Source organism: Trifolium pratense, linkage group LG7, assembly GCF_020283565.1.
Source record: "Trifolium pratense cultivar HEN17-A07 linkage group LG7, ARS_RC_1.1, whole genome shotgun sequence".
Taxonomy (NCBI): Eukaryota; Viridiplantae; Streptophyta; class Magnoliopsida; order Fabales; family Fabaceae; genus Trifolium; species Trifolium pratense.
Window position 1 is genome coordinate 37,800,473 of NC_060065.1, and position 17,665 is coordinate 37,818,137.

The 17,665-nt window shown below is 31.5% G+C and overlaps 2 protein-coding genes across 3 annotated transcripts; both read left to right on the plus strand.

Moving 5' to 3' along the window:
• Positions 1–5,974: 5,974 nt before the first annotated feature.
• LOC123898363 (apoptosis-enhancing nuclease-like) lies at positions 5,975–8,854 on the plus strand. Of its 2 annotated transcripts, XM_045949300.1 has the most exons (6): positions 5,975–6,060; positions 6,344–6,495; positions 6,585–6,712; positions 7,138–7,559; positions 8,012–8,092; positions 8,335–8,854. In XM_045949300.1, the coding sequence occupies exons 1-6, from the start codon at positions 6,026–6,028 to the stop codon at positions 8,567–8,569; spliced, it is 1,053 nt and encodes a 350-aa protein (XP_045805256.1). In that variant the 5' UTR covers positions 5,975–6,025; the 3' UTR covers positions 8,570–8,854. The 2 variants fall into 2 exon arrangements, with proteins under 2 accessions (XP_045805256.1, XP_045805257.1); XM_045949301.1 differs by lacking the exon at positions 8,012–8,092.
• Positions 8,855–12,896: 4,042 nt separating this feature from the next.
• LOC123899034 (GTP 3',8-cyclase, mitochondrial) lies at positions 12,897–17,665 on the plus strand. Its single transcript, XM_045950089.1, has 7 exons — positions 12,897–13,270; positions 13,962–14,582; positions 14,877–15,044; positions 15,144–15,335; positions 16,538–16,606; positions 17,111–17,195; positions 17,315–17,665. Exons 1-6 carry the CDS (start codon positions 13,205–13,207, stop codon positions 17,192–17,194), a joined length of 1,200 nt encoding a protein of 399 aa, XP_045806045.1. The 5' UTR covers positions 12,897–13,204; the 3' UTR covers position 17,195; positions 17,315–17,665.

Genomic DNA, 17,665 nt, shown 5'->3' on the forward strand with positions numbered 1-17,665 from the left:
TTTTTTTTATTTCCTTTCTTACAAATAATGTGTACATGAAGTCATGTAATGGAGTTAGTGGGCTTGGTGGGGATAGCAAAGTCTTTTGCACACAAAAAATTATTACCATTTACATGGGAATAAAAGTTCCCACCATTATCACTTGGGAATAAAACTCCCCTCTTCATGGGAAAAAAACTCTCCCGGGTATAATTTGTTCCAAGGAATAAATTTGTATTCCTTTAGGGTGTGTTTGTTTCAAGGTATGAAATTGCATTCCTTGGAATGATATTCCTAGGAATATTATTTCCAGGAATAACATTCCTACTCATGTGTTTGGTTAAAATTTAGATTTCCTGGGAATGTTTTTAAAATTTATATAAAATAAAAAATTGAAAAAATAAAAATGCAAATAAATGTGAGTGGTAGTGGGAAGTTATGAGAAGTTATAGGAAGTTGAGTTTTATTCCCATGGAAATGTTATATTCCCACCCTATTAGCATGGGAATAACAAGTGTAAAAGTTATGTGTAATTAACATTCCTGAGATTAAAAAATTCCTGGGAACAAATTTTCAAAACTTGAAACAAACATAGCAATGTTACATTCCAGATCTCATATTCCCAGGAATAACATTACAAACCTTGAAACAAACACACCCTAACAAACATAGGTATATTTATTTCCAACCTCCTATTCCCGGGAATAAATTTTACAACTCTGAAACAAACACACCCTAACATGTAATAAAAAAAATTGTAATATTAAAAAGTATTTTAAAAAAACTTTATTGTAAGTAAATAATGTGGGTTGGATCGTCACTGTAGACAAATTTATTTATTTTTATTTATTTAAAACTGCAATAAAAAGAGAGTGAAAATGAAGGAAAAAAAGATTAGGTTTAGGGTTAGCTTATCGGAATAATCTTATAATAAAAGAGATAAGAGAAGATTATAAATGCATTTAATATTAGGCAGGGGCGTCTCCGGGTTTTAGGAGGCTCTGTGCAAAATATAAAAGTGCCCCCTTAATATAAAAAAAATTAATTTTTTTATAAAAAAAAAATTGTCGATTTAAATTGCGTATAATATAAAAAAAAATCATTTTTATTCTCACAAACATATAAATTATCAATATTAAACCAATTGCATTAAATCAAATGAGATAAGAAATACAAAATAATTATCTTTGTATATAACGTCAAAAAGGATTCTCCTAATCTAAGTTTAAATTTTATGCAAAATTAAAATGAACTAAAACTATATTTACGAGTATAGATAACTAATCTATTGATACTCATGTGATATTATATGAACATTAACAATATATAACTATTAGTTTAGGGCCTAAAAATTAATCTATTAATATACATATGATATTCTATAGGTATAAATGATATATAAGTAATATTACAGGACCTCAAAATTTTGAGTTGAGGCCCTCGAAATTTTGAGGCCCGATGCCGTCGCACACCTCGCACATGTGTGCAAGCCGCCACTGAGATTAGGTTAACATATTAGGATTTTTAACTTCAATCACAATTGAAGCACATGCTCTAGTGGTTGAAAAACTTTATTGTAAGCAAAAGATGCGAGTTTGATTCCCACTGTAGACAAATTAATTTTTTTAAAATATAAAACTGCAGTAAAAAGAGATGGAAAATGAGTAGGTTTATAGCTTACCAGAATAAGGTTAAAATATAAGAGATGTCTTTTCTTAGCTATATTTTTATATTAATTTTGAGAGAATAAAGTTTTTTTTTTTAATTTGATAGTGTGCATCATCGTGAATGGATTGAGTATAGGGCAGAATGATTAAACTCTTACAAGGTACTCGCTCCCCCGTGTTTTTTTTTTTTACAACACTCGCCCATGTTAAATATAAGAGGAAAATCATTTTTTAGATTCATTGAGAATGTAATGTATTTGACCTACATTATAGACCAAAATATAAGATAAATGTTAAAAGATATCTACTCTGTCCCAAAATATAAGATTCTACGGACCACTGTACGTATGACAATACATGATTTTGAATATGAATATATTTAATTGTCTATTAGTAAAAATTATAAAAAATTGATATTTTGAAAATATTTATCGAAACAAATCAAACAAGATCTTATATGATAATATTTACATTTATATACTCTTAGAAAAAATGATCAAAACAAGACATATGAATAATACATTTAGTCAAAGTGTGTCTTATAAAATGGGATGGAGGGAGTATTTAGTTTAAATTTGAGACAAATATATTTTGACTTTTGCTTATATAAGACCGTAGGGAGTAATAAATTAATATTTAAATTGTTGTGTCTTGAATGAGTTTATTTTTTTGTTAATTAGTCTAGTCGCTAGAAATTCTACACGTTAAAGATAGAGCATATTTATATATCAGCTAGAATTATCCCGTGTAAAATAGTTTTTTTTTAATTTTTATTAGTAATTTGTAAGAACTTGTCTCACATATGATAATTATTTTGAATTTTTTATTGGTGATAATTTGTCCTGTATACGATAGTTAAAATTTATATATCAGTTAAAACTTATCCCGTATAAAATAGTGATTTTGAAATTTTTATAATTTAGAACTTGTCTCACGTATGATAATTATTTTGAAATTTTTATCAGTTAAAATTTGGTCTGTATATGATAGTTAGTTTGAAATTTATATAAGTTAGAACTTATCTGGTATAAAATAGTGATTTTGAAATTTATATAAGTTAGAACTTATATATCCCGTATAAAATAGTTATTTTGAATTTTTTATAACTTAGAACTTGTCTCACATATGATAAGTAATTTAAAAATATTATCAGTTAATATTTGTTTCATATGATATTTTGAAATTTATATCAGTCAAACTTATCCTGTATAAGATAGTTTTTTCGTTAAAAAAAATATTATTAGTACAATATTTTGTCCATTGTTTAATTTATTTAGTACATTATTATATATTTAAGGAAAATGTAGTTAAAGATTTAGAAAGAAAGTAAGAATAAAATCAGAGAGAAAGTAAAGCAATCAAAGTGATTGAAATTTCAAATGTGTATATAGTGAAATTTAAGAGTGGGAAAATAATTTGAATTTGAATGAAAAGTTAGGTTGAGAGAAACAAAAAAGTTATGACGTGATAGGTGACTTGATGCATGTGGCTTGGAGCATGTGACTTTGTGCACATGGCTTGGTACAAAAAAGTTTCTCCTTTGATCCCAACCAATTCGGTCAAGAGAAGCATGTGGCTTGGTGCAAATATGACTTTTTCACTCACATTAAAGCCAAAACGACTTAGTTGGCTCCAAAAATGGCTTGGTTACTTGCTACCTTAGTTCGGTTTGTTAAATTTTGGACATCAATTGCCCTTACTTTGGACATATGGCATCATTTTAGGTAAGGACAATTGAGAGTTTTCCAGAACAATCAACTTTCTTATATAGATTAGATTCCATACACTTGCACCGTCGTTGTGGCACTCAACGGGACACACCGCCTGAACACCTTGTCAGGAAGACTTTCGACACAAGAAGTCGGTTTAACCATCGGCTATGATACCACTATTGGGTCATGAGGGGTTTCGAGGATCATCACATTGGGCATTGAGCAACTACATAAGTGAGTTGGACACAACATTTTAACTCAAAACCTTAAAATATTAGGTTCATGGGTCATCTCACCTATAAAGTGTTCGACATCCACTTTTCTATCTAATGTGAGACTCAATTCACACGTGAAATATCAACATACTTCAACAACAATCATTTGGACGTGACGGACGCCGATCACTTCTTTCTAATTAGCAAAGAGCAGTTGTATTTATTTACATTGATACACAAATTTATTAATTTGTTTGAACTAAGGAAGTTAATATTCCTGCAATCCGAAACGTTGCTAAGATCAGTGATCAATGTGCACTTCTGAAGTCAACATAAAGAATCAAAGTTGGAGAATATTTCTTTTTGGTTCAAAAGGCTTATTTGGCTAATGTTGTAGGCTGAATATGCTTAGCCATTCTTTTTGATATATATAACCTGTTCATAAACAAAATACATGTACATATATTTTTTTTGAATGTATTTTGGAAAATAATAATTTTATATTTGATTCTAAATAGATATATTCTGTCCTACATTTGATGAATTATAAAGAGATATTCTGTCGGATGCAATATAACTTTCTTTTCGGACTCCCATTGCACAAAGAAATGGTGAATCCACTTTTGTGGCCCACTTTTTTAATAGTCAAAAGAGGGTCATGACATTCCCTAGTTTTCCAAGTCAACCTACTCTCTCTGCATGAAAACAGGAACTATTCTATACAAAAAAAAAGAAGCTTTGTGACGATACTTATTGATGCCTTGGGATTAATATACGACAAATTCCAGCTGCTACTAACACATTTAATTTGGTCCGTTTCATTAGCAAAATGTTCAGTATCGAATTGATGATAAGTATTACACAGATGCGACTTGATGCATGAATATAAATGGTTGGTGGCTCAATAAATTTTGGAGAGACATTGATATCATCTTAGAATTTGGAGTTGGCCTAACTCAACTATATAAAATTGACCGACTTGTAAATTGAAGATTTTGTCTTTTACTTAGAAACTCATGTTCATGCCAACTAACATTTGATGCGAGACTTGTTAACATTGGTGTTTGTTCTTTAATCAAATATGTGATTATACTTTTGATTTCTTCACTAACAAGACGATTCATATAGTTTTGTTTATTACATATGTTGAGCTAAGCAGATTGACTAGATGAAGTTGAACATTACTACATAAGTTATGTAGTTCTTGATATGGGTCGCTACAACATTTTGTTTTTCAGCAATAGTTGAAAAATGTTGGTAAAACCACAAAATGTTGCCTATCGGTATATGCAACAATTTTTAGCCATTTTTAAGCGAGCGTTCCCTATTGTCTAAGGCGATGGTTTTCTCACTTTTTGGGCACACTTTAATAAAACTGTTGAAAAGTGTGGTTTAATAATGATGGAAGAATGCAAATAACTATAACTTCTACTGGCCTCGCATGGCAAAGGAACTTGACTTGCCTAGCGAAGAAGTTTGGCTCACCTAGCGAAGAAGTACACGTTCTAGCGTGGAAATGCTATTTCATTTCGCTCTGTGGTAGGCTCTCCAAAAACGACTTTATAGTTATGTTCTGTTAGTATTTAAGGGTTTTTACATGAAAACCTTATGTATTCTTGGATTTCGGACTTAGAGGAAGACAACATGAGAAAATCGAAGACACGTAGAAGATTCAACCTTGTGATTGAATTTTTTTATGTAACTGAGTTTATTCTAGTTAGCTTTGATCTCTATATTCTTATTGTATTTGAATAATTTATTGTCATCGAATCAATTTAGAATTACTTCACCATTAAGAAATGGTAGTAATAACCAGAACTGAAATTTTTAGTCATAAAGCACATTGACTATAGTAATAGAGAAATATTACTGTACAATGAACTGTCTGTTTTTCTTTGTTATAATTTTGGTTAATTTCCTTTTACACATTAACTTGCCACTTTTTCTCCATAATCCTTTAACACACAAATTCACAATGAGTATGAATCCATAATTTACTTGGCAAGAATTTAGGAACATTGGTTGGTTGGTTTGCAACAAGACAATGCATGTGTTATTAAAGCAACATTGTACTTATGTATAGTGGTGAAGTCAAAGAAAGAAACCAAGAAGAATGGGCCAAAGAATCTTGAATTTTGATGATAATTTAAAATGCAAAAAAGAATTATATTCCATATAGTAAGTCAACAAAGTCTTCATGGTAGCTAGATAGAAGGTGAAGCATGGACAAAGAGATAAAGGAAAAAAGGGTGCAAAAACAGAGAATATTCAGAATTATTTTGAATGGAATCTTTCACACATGCAAGTTGAAGCATTTGTGATAAACTCTATACTATACATATACCCTTGGACTTGCTCTATAAATACCTTCTCATTCCTACTTTTTACATCAAGTCCAATTCTTTTCTAGTCTTTCATAAGAGAGAATTTATCAAAGTCAGTTTAAGGAATTATGGATTGCCGATTTGAGACTGCAGAAACTCGAAGGTTTAATTTACTTTCTTTCTTTCATTCCCACGTACTTATATATGCCTTAGTTTTAAATTGTAGTCTGCAACCGCAATAGCGGCTAGGCTACATGCCTACATGGACTGTATTTTTTCAAAATATCAAAATTCACAAAGTAACTGCAACTGCGATCACAATTGCAATTTCAAAACATAGTATACGAGATACTCCAACTTGAATATAAAATAGGCAAGAGAATAAAAATGAAACTATATCATATATAGGTTTTATTAACACTATTACAAACAATTACAATATATAGGAACAAGTGTGCAGCCTGCTACAGGCAGTTCAACAAGGTGGAGCACCTAGTGGATCACATGAAGATATCTTACCATTCTGCTCATGAACCAACTTGTGGCGTTTGCAGGAAACATTGCAGATCCTTTGAGTCTTTAAGGGAACATCTTATAGGTAATATAATTAATTGATCTCTACATAACTATTTATTAAATGTGAATTTGTGACCATCTAGACTTGATACATATGTATGGTTTTTCTAGGTCCATTGCCAAAACAAGAATGCAGAGAAATCTTTGCCAACCGAGGGTGCAAGTTTTGCTTGAAAGTCCTTGATAGCCCTAACTCTCGCAGGATCCATCAACAAAAGTGCCAACTCAATGGATTAAATGTATATATCAACTTAATTCTCACTTAATTTATTTGGAACTTGAATTGGCACTTGGCAGATATTTTTCTGTTACATAAACAACTTAATAGATCTTTTTGTAGCAAAAATGCTTATCATAACTCAGTTGGTAGGGACATTGCATGTAAAATGCAGGGATCGGGGTTCAAATCCCGATACTCTCACTTATTCACTTTACAAGGTGAAATTCTAGCCACTAGACTACATGACAAAAAACAATGCTTATCATATAACAACTTGTGTATAAGTTATTTCTCTAACCGAAGATATACTAAAGTTAGACTCTTGAATATAAATTATAAGCTGATTTCATAAGCTATTCTGGAGAATTTATAGAATTAAGCTGATTTCTCTAACTGAAGAGTTACTTTTGAAGTAAGTTCGTTCTGACTCGTATGTTTATATAGGGAATATGTGGTCGCTTTTCAAACTTGGGAATTCGCGATAATTTGACAATTGGTGGGGGAAGAGGACCACAAGTAGTTGCACTAGCTTGTAAAATGGTGGGAGGAGGAAGTGATGGTTCATTGGATCTATGTGCAAGAGTTTGCTTAATAGATGAGAATGAGAACATCATCTTCCATTCTTATGTCACTCCACCAATTCCAGTCACAAACTACAGGTATGAGACAACAGGTATAAGACATGAATACTTAAGGGATGCAATGCCATTGAAACTAGTTCAAAGGAAAATTCAAGAGTTCCTTTGCAATGGAGAACCCATGTGGACAATTCGTTCAAGAGGAGGAAAAGCTAGGATTCTTGTGGGTCATGGTTTAGATCATGACCTTGCTTCTTTGCAAATTGAGTATCCAACACCAAAAATAAGGTAATTATTTTCACTCATTACATTTTTTAATTAACTAGCAACATTTTTTGCCATAATTTGGATTCTATACTGCGCCAAAATCGGCTATTAGATCTAAAGTTTCTCTCCTTAAATTCAAGGATTCTCTGCAACAACTGCACAAGTGCGGAGTTGCAGAGATTCCAAAAGAAGTCGCTAGCTTGCTATCTCATACATCTCTGACTGAATCCTCTAAAGCCGCGCATAGGATCCAATTTCATCCATCTCTTGCATATTATGAATGTTCATAAATTGAGAAATACTTTCACTTTTATCGAATGTCAATCATCTATATTTAGCTTTTAAATTTAAAGGATCAACAACAAAGAAGGATGACATAGATCAAATTATATAGAGATTTATTTATTTCAATGATCCCATTAAATAAATATGTATATTGAATTTAATTTTGTATAAATTAATTATGTCAACAGGGACACTGCAAAATACCCTCCACTCATGAAAACAAGCAAACTCAGCAATTCACTCAAATACTTAACACAAGCATATCTTGGGCAAGTATCATCTCCATTTTGTTTTTCTTTTGTTAAAAAAAAAAAGTTAAATGCAAAATTTTCAAACATATATATAACATAATTTTTAAATAAAATTTACTTTCGTTACATTGTCATCGATTTTTTTTTACATTGTCAAACAATAAAAAATGATCAAAAATGCAATTTTTAATATAGTTTTTATTATCTGACGATTATAATCGATTAGGCTTATGATTTGGTGACATATATTATATATGCAGATATGACATTCAAACAGGGATACAAGATCCTTATGATGATTGTGTTGCAGCAATGAGACTATACATGAGAATGAGGACACAAATACACAAAATAGAAGATTACCCTTTGGCATCTGATCGACAAAATAGAAACAATTTTGCTTCATGGAGGCAAAGTGAGCTTGAAAGAATGAGTCCTGAACAAATGCTAGATATCTCAAGATCTGATTACTACTGCTGGTGCATGGATCCATGAATTAGTTATTACCAGTTCATCATGGAGGAGTTCATAAGTTCTATATATTAGTAATTTATCATATGCATTATTAATATTAATAATATATAGTAAAAGTAAAAAATAAATATACCAAGTTGATGGTGTCTTTTATACTAGAAAAATAGTTTATATCATTGTACCAAAAATAAAAAAAACTTATAGGATAATATGAGTCAATTTATGTGGTAGCTTAGTTAGTGCTTAATTTCTAGTGAATTCATCTTATGCATGTATGGCTCTATTTAATGAAGAGAATATAATTCTTATGGAGTACTATTTAATTTTTTTCTGTATACTCTTGAGACATTAATGGAATGGCCATCTTCAAATATACACCGGATGGGATGGCCATCTTCAAACATTCTCTATAATATAATTCCAAGTCTACTAAAGTATACTTTGTTTCAAAAAAAAAAAAAGTCTACTAAAGTATACTTTTTCATTGGTTTTGTCTAATGTGCATAAGGGAGATAAATCTTGCATTATATACAATCTTATTTTCACTATTAGATTAATATATCTCGTCAAGGGCCAGATCTAGATATAAAATATTGGTGTGGCTAAATGAAATACACTATTAGAGGCTTTGTCTGTGTTGTGCATGGTGGACAAGTAATCATTTATATTATAATAAATACGAATTTTACAAAATTCACCGTTGGATTGAAGTTTATATCATATAGATCATCCATAAAAAAATTTGAAAATCATTTGATATGTTATTGAGAATCATCAAAATTAACGGTATTCAAAAAACTCTTAAACCGTTAATCTTGATGACTCTCAATAACATATCAAATGATTTTAAAAAAATTTTAAAATTTTTATGGATAATTTATATGATATAAACTTTCAATCTAACGTGGATTTTAAAAAAATTCGTATTCGTTATAATATAAATGACAACTTGTGCACCATGCACAACATAAAGAGTTTGTGCATGATAGACTTGGCCCACTATTAGATTAATGCAATACATTTACAATAAACCTGAAAAGGTAAATTTTGCTCAAACAGAGAATAACATAAAATTTTGAAAATTTGATGGATATGAGATAAAATATTCTTGTAACTATATAGAGAAACTAACAAACACTTAGTATGTGTTTGGTTATGCGGTGAAAATAATTGATTCTAGTAGAAGTGAGTTTGACAGAATTGAGTTTGATTAAAAGTGAGTTAAGTGTAAAATTGATTTATGTTTGGATACATTAACTAAAAGTGATTCTTATCAATTTATGATGTTTGGGTAGTTTGAACTAAAATTGATTTTGAATGTGTAATTACCAAAATGGGTATGAATTTTAATTTATTTAAAATTTGATATTAAACTTATTTTCTTAGAGGGTAATAAAGGAAAATGAAGAAAAATAAATATGCCACAAACTAATAAATTCCAAAATCGATTCACTTCAACGCAAAAGCTAGGAATAGTGGCTTCAAAGAAACTCACGTATGGCTTCAAAATCACAGCGACAGAATTGCGTTTGGAGAAATGGGGCGCCACACTCTTTCTATTGATTAGAAAGGATGATAAGCCAAAATGAGGATCACGTGATAAGATCAAAAGCTTGGTCTAATCCATAACCAAAAGAGACAATACTCTCAAATCACACAAAGTGTAAAATTCTGCAAAATACTCTATCTTATTCATTCATTTTCGTCCCCTTAAATAGGGAAAGTTACAAAAGCTTTCTAGTAACAAAACTCAAAAGAAATGATCCAAATCTCTCTCGTTAGCGTTGATAATTAGCAATTTAGCATTGATCAGCCTATTGATTCACTTGGTGGCTGATTAATGAAGGAATGAGTCACACATTAAAAGTGAGTTATAATTGGCAATTTATATCAGCTGTTTATCTTCTGCCACTAGCCCTTTAATCTCGACCATAATCATCATAAAAAATGATTGATTTTCCTCTCCCTTACTCAACTATCTATTTGCACAAAAATAAACACACTAGATGCCAAATTAAAGCTTTAAAAGCTTATAATTGGCAAAAATATAAACTAAAAATATTCTATGTGTTTTTGGTCTAATTTAAATAATTTGGACCTCACACTTTTATTACAACACGAAATATAATTTTAGAAAAACTTCAAATTTGGGCAGCATGCCCTATTCCAATGCCATCTTCACTTAAAGTGATCAAATTGACAATCTTTGGATCTATTTCGTCCTTTTGATCTTTTGCTCTCATCAAGTTTGTTATTAAGTTGATTAAACCTTCCTTAGCCTTCTTAGCCCGTGCCCTTGTTATTAGACCTCCCAAACTTTGGATTGCTTCATTAAGGTCTTATTGGGTAATTTCTTCATCATATTCTCCCTTTGTTTGCAGGCTTCCCAATTTCTTTTCTGTTTTAAGTAAATTGTGGCCAATCCTATTTCTCCTTTAATCTCCTCTATTTATAATGAATAATTAGGTTTTCTTTAGTCATAAAAGTAATGACTATCTATTACTATTTTGTTTCAAAACTTAATTTCCTAAAAGATCTACTATTTTATTTTCAAAAATTAGAATATATATCTTTCAAAAATAAGTTTCCAGAAATCTATCCTAATTTGCTCCCAAAAATATTCCTAAAGCATATTTCTAAAATGTGAGATTAAAATATATCTTAAGCTATGTGACAAAAATATTTTTTCAAAAAAAGATATATTTCTATTAATTCTTTTTTATTTTCTTCTTCTTTATTCTCTATTTTCTCAACTTATTTAATTTACTAAAAGTTCTCTAATTATAATTAAATTCTTTATTTTCACTATCTGTCTCATCTACTATAAATTCTCATTGGTTCGACATATAATTCTACCGAAATTAATTAAATAATAACTAAATAACTATTTCTAAATTTTGGGGCGTTACTGTGGTCGTCACCGATGCCATTAGAAATTGATTTGAGACCTTCTGTAAAAAGATTTTAGATGGTTTCGTTGTTGCAGAGCATTTATGAGAATGATGTGGATTTTTGTTTCTACCATTTTGCAAGGATTTGGGAACTATTTTGCCAAAAGATAAAAAATTGCAGATCCAAAATTGAAAGAAAGAGGACAAAACGTAGACACTGGTGGAGGAGCAACGGTGTAACGATGTGCTGTCACGGCGGTGCGGTGGCGGAGTTTTGTTTAAATTGAGAGGAGGGAGAAGACAATAGCATTGAAGAAGATGAAGAGTAACCATAGAAGCACTAAAATGCGTTTTTCTCTCTGGACAGTGCAGAAAAAAATCTGGATTGTTAATATCACTAGTTGCCACATGGCAGACATCTAGTAAAGCACCGGAGGAAAAGGAGGGTAAGCAAATGGAGCCGATCTCAACTCCCAAGGATACAATACAAAACGTCGACAACATCTGCCTCAATAAAAACCCTACCAAGAACCCAAAAGGATAAAACCTGAAAACGAAAAAAAAAAGTGCATAGGAAAACGACAAGATAATAGAAAGTCAATGCCAAATGACACAAATAAACAAGGGTCTTGTTAACATGTGCCCAGGGCACATGTTAAGATATATCAAAATAGAAATTCAATATTTAATGATATAAAAAATTTAATGCTTCAAAAGTCAAAATGCACAAATTAGCATTTAATAATTTCTATTTTTGCTTCCTTAACATGTGCCTTAAGGGCACAAGTTAACATTCTCCAATAAACAATACCAAAAGTGGTATCAACAAAAACGAAAGAAAGACTGATTGTTCTTGTTGCGGGCAAAGTCATTAGAGATAAAAATGGGAACATAATCCCACCACACCACACAAGTGATTTGAAAGCCATGATTAGCCAATTTATCCACACAATTGTCGCCTTCTCGAAAAATATGAGTGACTCGAAAGCAAAATCCTCGAATAATATCAAGAAATGAAAACAAAATAAACAAACATCGTTGCACTATTAGACGAAGAAATAAAAAAACGTAAGAAATACTAATTATGTGTGAAAACCACACTTATTTAACTAAAATAGAAAGAAAAAACGATTTGAACGGGTGATTCTAGGTCTAAATTGACCCTAAATTACTCTATTTTATTTTTCACCATTTGATCAAGATATGACCATTATATATAGGACATGAAGCACATACAGTCGCAGAGAGGTGACTACACTACAATCAGTTATATCTAGATTGTTTGATTAAGATCAAATATAGATTTTCGGTTCCCATTTCATATTTTAACAATTAAAATTTGATTTTAAAATCTGGACCAATAAATATTAATCATTCGATTCAGATGTTTTGACCACATGTAATCAAACTTGACTGCACATAATCCAATTTCCAATTGAACCCGATTGTATGCCATCGAAGAGCAATAGACGGTTGAATATTGATCGGAAGACTCAAATATTTTTAAGGTAGAGATTCCCAATATATATAGAGATTTGAGGGGAGGGGAGGGGAGGGGAGGGGAGTTGAGCTGTCCTTGTCTTTGTCTGTCTTGTTTATCTGAAGAGTTCAGTCACCAAATCCAACACGTCAAATACTCTCTCCCTCCCCCAACACGTCAAATTTACTATATATATAAATAATCAGAAGAAAAAAAACAAACACAACACTTGCTTGGTTCGGTGCTTCAACTCATTCTTTATCGATATTCATCCTCAAAATTTCGATGAGGCGTTACTTCTCTAAATTCATTCATTCACCGATTCCCTTCAACCCATCAAATTCATTTCCGGTAAAACCTCTCTCTCTGACTATGTTTTATCTGTGAATTGTTCCACTTCTATCAACAACCAGTAAAAATTCATCATTTCTTGTTGCCCTTGCAATACCAATAAAACTTTTTGTTTTTATAATACAATCAATTTTAAATCTTATTAGTATACCTATTTGTATGCTTGCAATTCATAAATTTTACTCTTTTTTTGAGTCCAACAATATTAGTTAGATCTAATTCTATGTCATGTGTATCAATGGTCAAGAGTTTATTAGCAAAACTTGCTGACATATGAGTTTAGATACTGAGTTCAAATCGGCGGCTCGGGACAATTGTAAAATGGTCATTAGTGCCACTGATTAATAAATCTAAAGTGTGATGATGTTGATAGTTATATATATATGTTCAAAATTTGTCATTATGTTAAAAGTTGTTTTCTCATAATCTACATTGAAAAGCTTATAATAATACATAAAAACGTATTTATTTGTATAAGCTATTTCGCATAAGCTAAAAAATAAGTCAATTCAAATGCCCCTTTATTGATATATCTGGTCTATACTAAATAGAAGTGTATATTAAAGGTCAGGTACATCGGTTATTCAAATTTCAATGAATATGAAAAGAGAATATTTGCTTATATATAAGGCCGGGGTAGTATGAAAATTTTACCAGCTAGTGAGATTAATTTGATTAATTAATGAAACAGGTGAATTTTGAGATGGGGTCTTATTGTACTACAAGAATTTGTAATCTTCAATCTTTATTCAAAGGAAAATCTAGTGATTATTCTACAGGAACTTCTGTAACATCATGTGATTCATTGTCTGAAGAAAAGCCGAAAGATAATTCTGTTTCTGATATGTTGGTTGATTCATTTGGAAGGATTCATACATATTTAAGAATATCGTTAACAGAGAGGTGTAATTTACGGTGCCAGTATTGTATGCCGGCAGAGGGTGTGGAACTAACTCCTAAACCTCAGGTTTTAACGAAAGCCGAGATTCTGCGATTGGCTGATCTGTTTGTGAGTTCGGGGGTTAATAAAATACGGTTGACCGGTGGAGAACCGACTGTTAGAAAGGATATTGAAGATATTTGTTTTGAATTGTCGAGTTTGAAGGGATTGGAAACATTGGCTATGACTACTAATGGTATTGTTCTGGCTAGAAAACTTCCAAAGCTTAAAGAATGTGGACTTACTTCTCTGAACATTAGTTTAGATACTCTTGTACCAGCAAAGTTTGAGCTTATGACGAGACGTAAAGGGCATGAAAAAGTAATGGATTCAATTAATGCCGCCGTAGATCTTGGTTATAATCCTGTTAAGGTATATAAGGTCCCATATATTGTTACATTCTGCACATATTTTGTTTTGGTCAACTGTCGTTAAATAGCAGCGCTGTAGCACTATATCATAGCGGAATCTGAACTAATCGTTACTGTTGTATTTAGTGCAAAATGTTGTTAAATAGAGGCTACGGAAGCACCGTTGCGTAGTGGAATTTTAATAAATTTGCTATTTTCCGTGATCTTCAATTGACAACATTGGTCACCTCCCCTTCATGAAGTCATTCACATGTTGCTGATTGATGTGTCTTGTATGTTTGCATTTCATTTTCAGGTCAATTGTGTTGTAATGCGTGGATTCAATGATGAAGAAATCTGTGACTTTGTTGAGCTGACACGTGAAAAGCCAATTAATATTCGGTTTATTGAGTTCATGCCTTTTGATGGAAATGTTTGGAATTTCAAGAAACTCGTACCTTACTCAGAAATGTTGGATACAGTGGTAAGGTAGAATTCAGATATCAGACTGAAGATCTCAATTTGATGGTTTTTATGTTTTCTTCTAGTTGAGAGAAACTTTATACCCGCCATTGTCAAACAGGTGAAGCGGTTTCCTAGCTTAAAAAGGAATCAGGACCACCCAACAGATACGGCCAAGAATTTTACAATAGACGGACATAAAGGACAAGTTTCATTTATCACATCAATGACTGAGCATTTTTGTGCTGGTTGCAATAGATTGCGACTACTAGCTGATGGAAACTTAAAAGTTTGTTTGTTTGGTCCTTCAGAGGTATGTTATATTCTAACCATCACAATTCGACATATTATGCATGCCACTTAAATTTGGGGACGGCAATTTGGTTACTCAATGTTTTTGGTGAATCTTGTTATAGTTGATGATGATAAATTGCAGGCTTTCTAAATCCAAATAGGAAATGATTCTGATAATTATATCATGTGGGAAAGGAGGGTTTCAGGGTTGGTATTTTAGGCCCATAAATTATTTTGATGAGTAAAATTTGGACATAAACCTATTTAGTACCGACTCTTCATTGAAGGTGTGTCCTACACTGACACATGTGGTTATGTTCAAAAACAAATTGTTTTCTCAAATTATTACCAGGGTCAAAGTGTCAGTGTCGGCTCTCGTGTTTGTGTCTGTATTAGTGTTTCATAGCTTAAACCTTTAGAATGATAAGGGAAAATAGAATAGTAGTGATTGTTGGGTATGGTTCTAGGAGTTTTTTCCTACTAACTATTTTCAGTTGCTTTACAGAATAAGGGAAAATATAATAGTAGCGTCACATTGGAGCTTTAAACTTGCAATTTCTGTTGTCAATCCTGAGTTCTTTTTCATTTTTTGACTAACTCAGTTCTGACTTCTTGATATGATATATTCTGAATTTTGGGAAAAGGAGAAACTATAATAAAACTATTAATTTACGATAATAAATTCCAGGAATTCTTTTAAAAGTAACACGTATAAAATATCCTGCAACATGTGGATTCATCTAGTCCATCTTGAATTTTGTTAGTAAAGATATTTGATTCACATTAACACATGATCTTTATAATAGTAAAAAGATGCCTTTATCAGATGTGTGGTTTTGACTGAAGACATGGAATTTAAGTGTGACATTGTCATTTAATAAAATTGAGAGGGATTATTCACATAATTTTCTTGCGCTGCAAGAAGATGAGCTATCTTGATTTTGTTTTCAACCACGCTTAGACGATGATATTGATTTCCAACTCATTTTTCTGTTTTGGAACCGTTGAGACTAAAGTGCATCTTATAAAACTATTCCATTATTGAACTTTCTCGTATAAATCTACATAACATGTAGTTATTGATATTTATCTGTACCATTATTATCTCAACGACAAATATGCTTGATGTATGGATACTGATAGGGATAAAGAGAATCAATCATTAAATATTTATAACATGTTTCATGTGTACTGTTTTTTAACGTACGTGTAATCTTGCAGGTAAGCTTAAGAGATCCCTTGCGGAATGGTGCAGAGGATCATGAGCTTAGGGAGATAATAGGGGCAGCGGTATGCATTTCTGATTTTTACTACTAAGATTCAGAATTTCGTTATGATGATTATGTAATTTTTTAGTATATATTTGCCAGCATCGGTTATCGTCTTTAATACGATGATATAGTAATCAGTGTTGTTAAATATTGGCCTTTGCATTCCTACATAAGATTGGGGGTGGTGTATTTATTGACAACCGCCATAGCCAATTTGTGAAGGATGGCAGCACTGTGGCGTTTTATGGTGGAAATGGCGGATATTTGGCTTTTTGACATGGTCTGCTATCCCATCCACTGTTGATAACAGTGATACTAACAGAACTATATTAATTTGTGATACGAATAAAAATAAAAATTCCTCAAATTCAGCCCTGAAAAATGTGTTGGTATTATTTGTGTACTTGTGTAGCAAAATCGTCAACGGTGGAACATATTCTACTTTAAATTGTATACTTTAGTTAAGTTATTCTATGGATTTTTGCACTATCATATTTCTTAAGCATTGCCTACTTTTGTTTAGGTGAAGAGGAAGAAGCCTTCACATGCCGGAATGTTTGACATTGCGAAGACGACAAATAGGCCTATGATACATATTGGTGGATAAGGTCCGGCCATTTTGTGTTTATATAATTTTTTTGCATTCAATCTCTTAGAATTTAGAACTTAATAGTTTAGTTCCACAATTGACGAAATCACAAGATGAATGATTTATCTCTGATTCCAGGTATCATATACATTGTTAAAACTCGATCAGTCGATCATATGGCAAGTCACCGAAGCAGCCCAAACCAAAATCAGTATGAATTGAGCATTGACCGAGATCTTCGCGAGTGGTTAATTTCGTTCAATATGGAGCGATACAATTTTGTCATTTGTATCTATAGAGTATATTTTGTTGAATATTTTTTTGTCTACTTTTAGCAAATATCAAAGGGTTAAAAGAATAAAGGGTATGTTAGTGAATAATGCTTAAAATGTTAATGTGGCTTCTTGTTGTATTAATATTTATCAAGAGTGATATTGTAACAAATTGGAATTTTGAGAAGGTTGGTAATTAAAGTCTCTTTGAAAGTTT

What these genes read in the sequence shown, in the direction of transcription:
- LOC123898363 (XM_045949300.1), top strand. Translation starts at nt 6,026, where the DNA reads ATGGATTGCCGATTTGAGACTGCAGAAACTCGAAG. An exon ending in TTTAAGGGAACATCTTATAG is followed by an intron (nt 6,496 to 6,584) that starts GTAATATAATTA and finishes TGGTTTTTCTAG; the next exon opens with GTCCATTGCCAAAACAAGAA. An exon ending in TTAACACAAGCATATCTTGG is followed by an intron (nt 8,093 to 8,334) that starts GCAAGTATCATC and finishes TTATATATGCAG; the next exon opens with ATATGACATTCAAACAGGGA.
- LOC123899034 (XM_045950089.1), top strand. Translation starts at nt 13,205, where the DNA reads ATGAGGCGTTACTTCTCTAAATTCATTCATTCACCGATTCCCTTCAAC. An exon ending in ACCCATCAAATTCATTTCCG is followed by an intron (nt 13,271 to 13,961) that starts GTAAAACCTCTC and finishes TTAATGAAACAG; the next exon opens with GTGAATTTTGAGATGGGGTC. An exon ending in CAGAAATGTTGGATACAGTG is followed by an intron (nt 15,045 to 15,143) that starts GTAAGGTAGAAT and finishes ATTGTCAAACAG; the next exon opens with GTGAAGCGGTTTCCTAGCTT.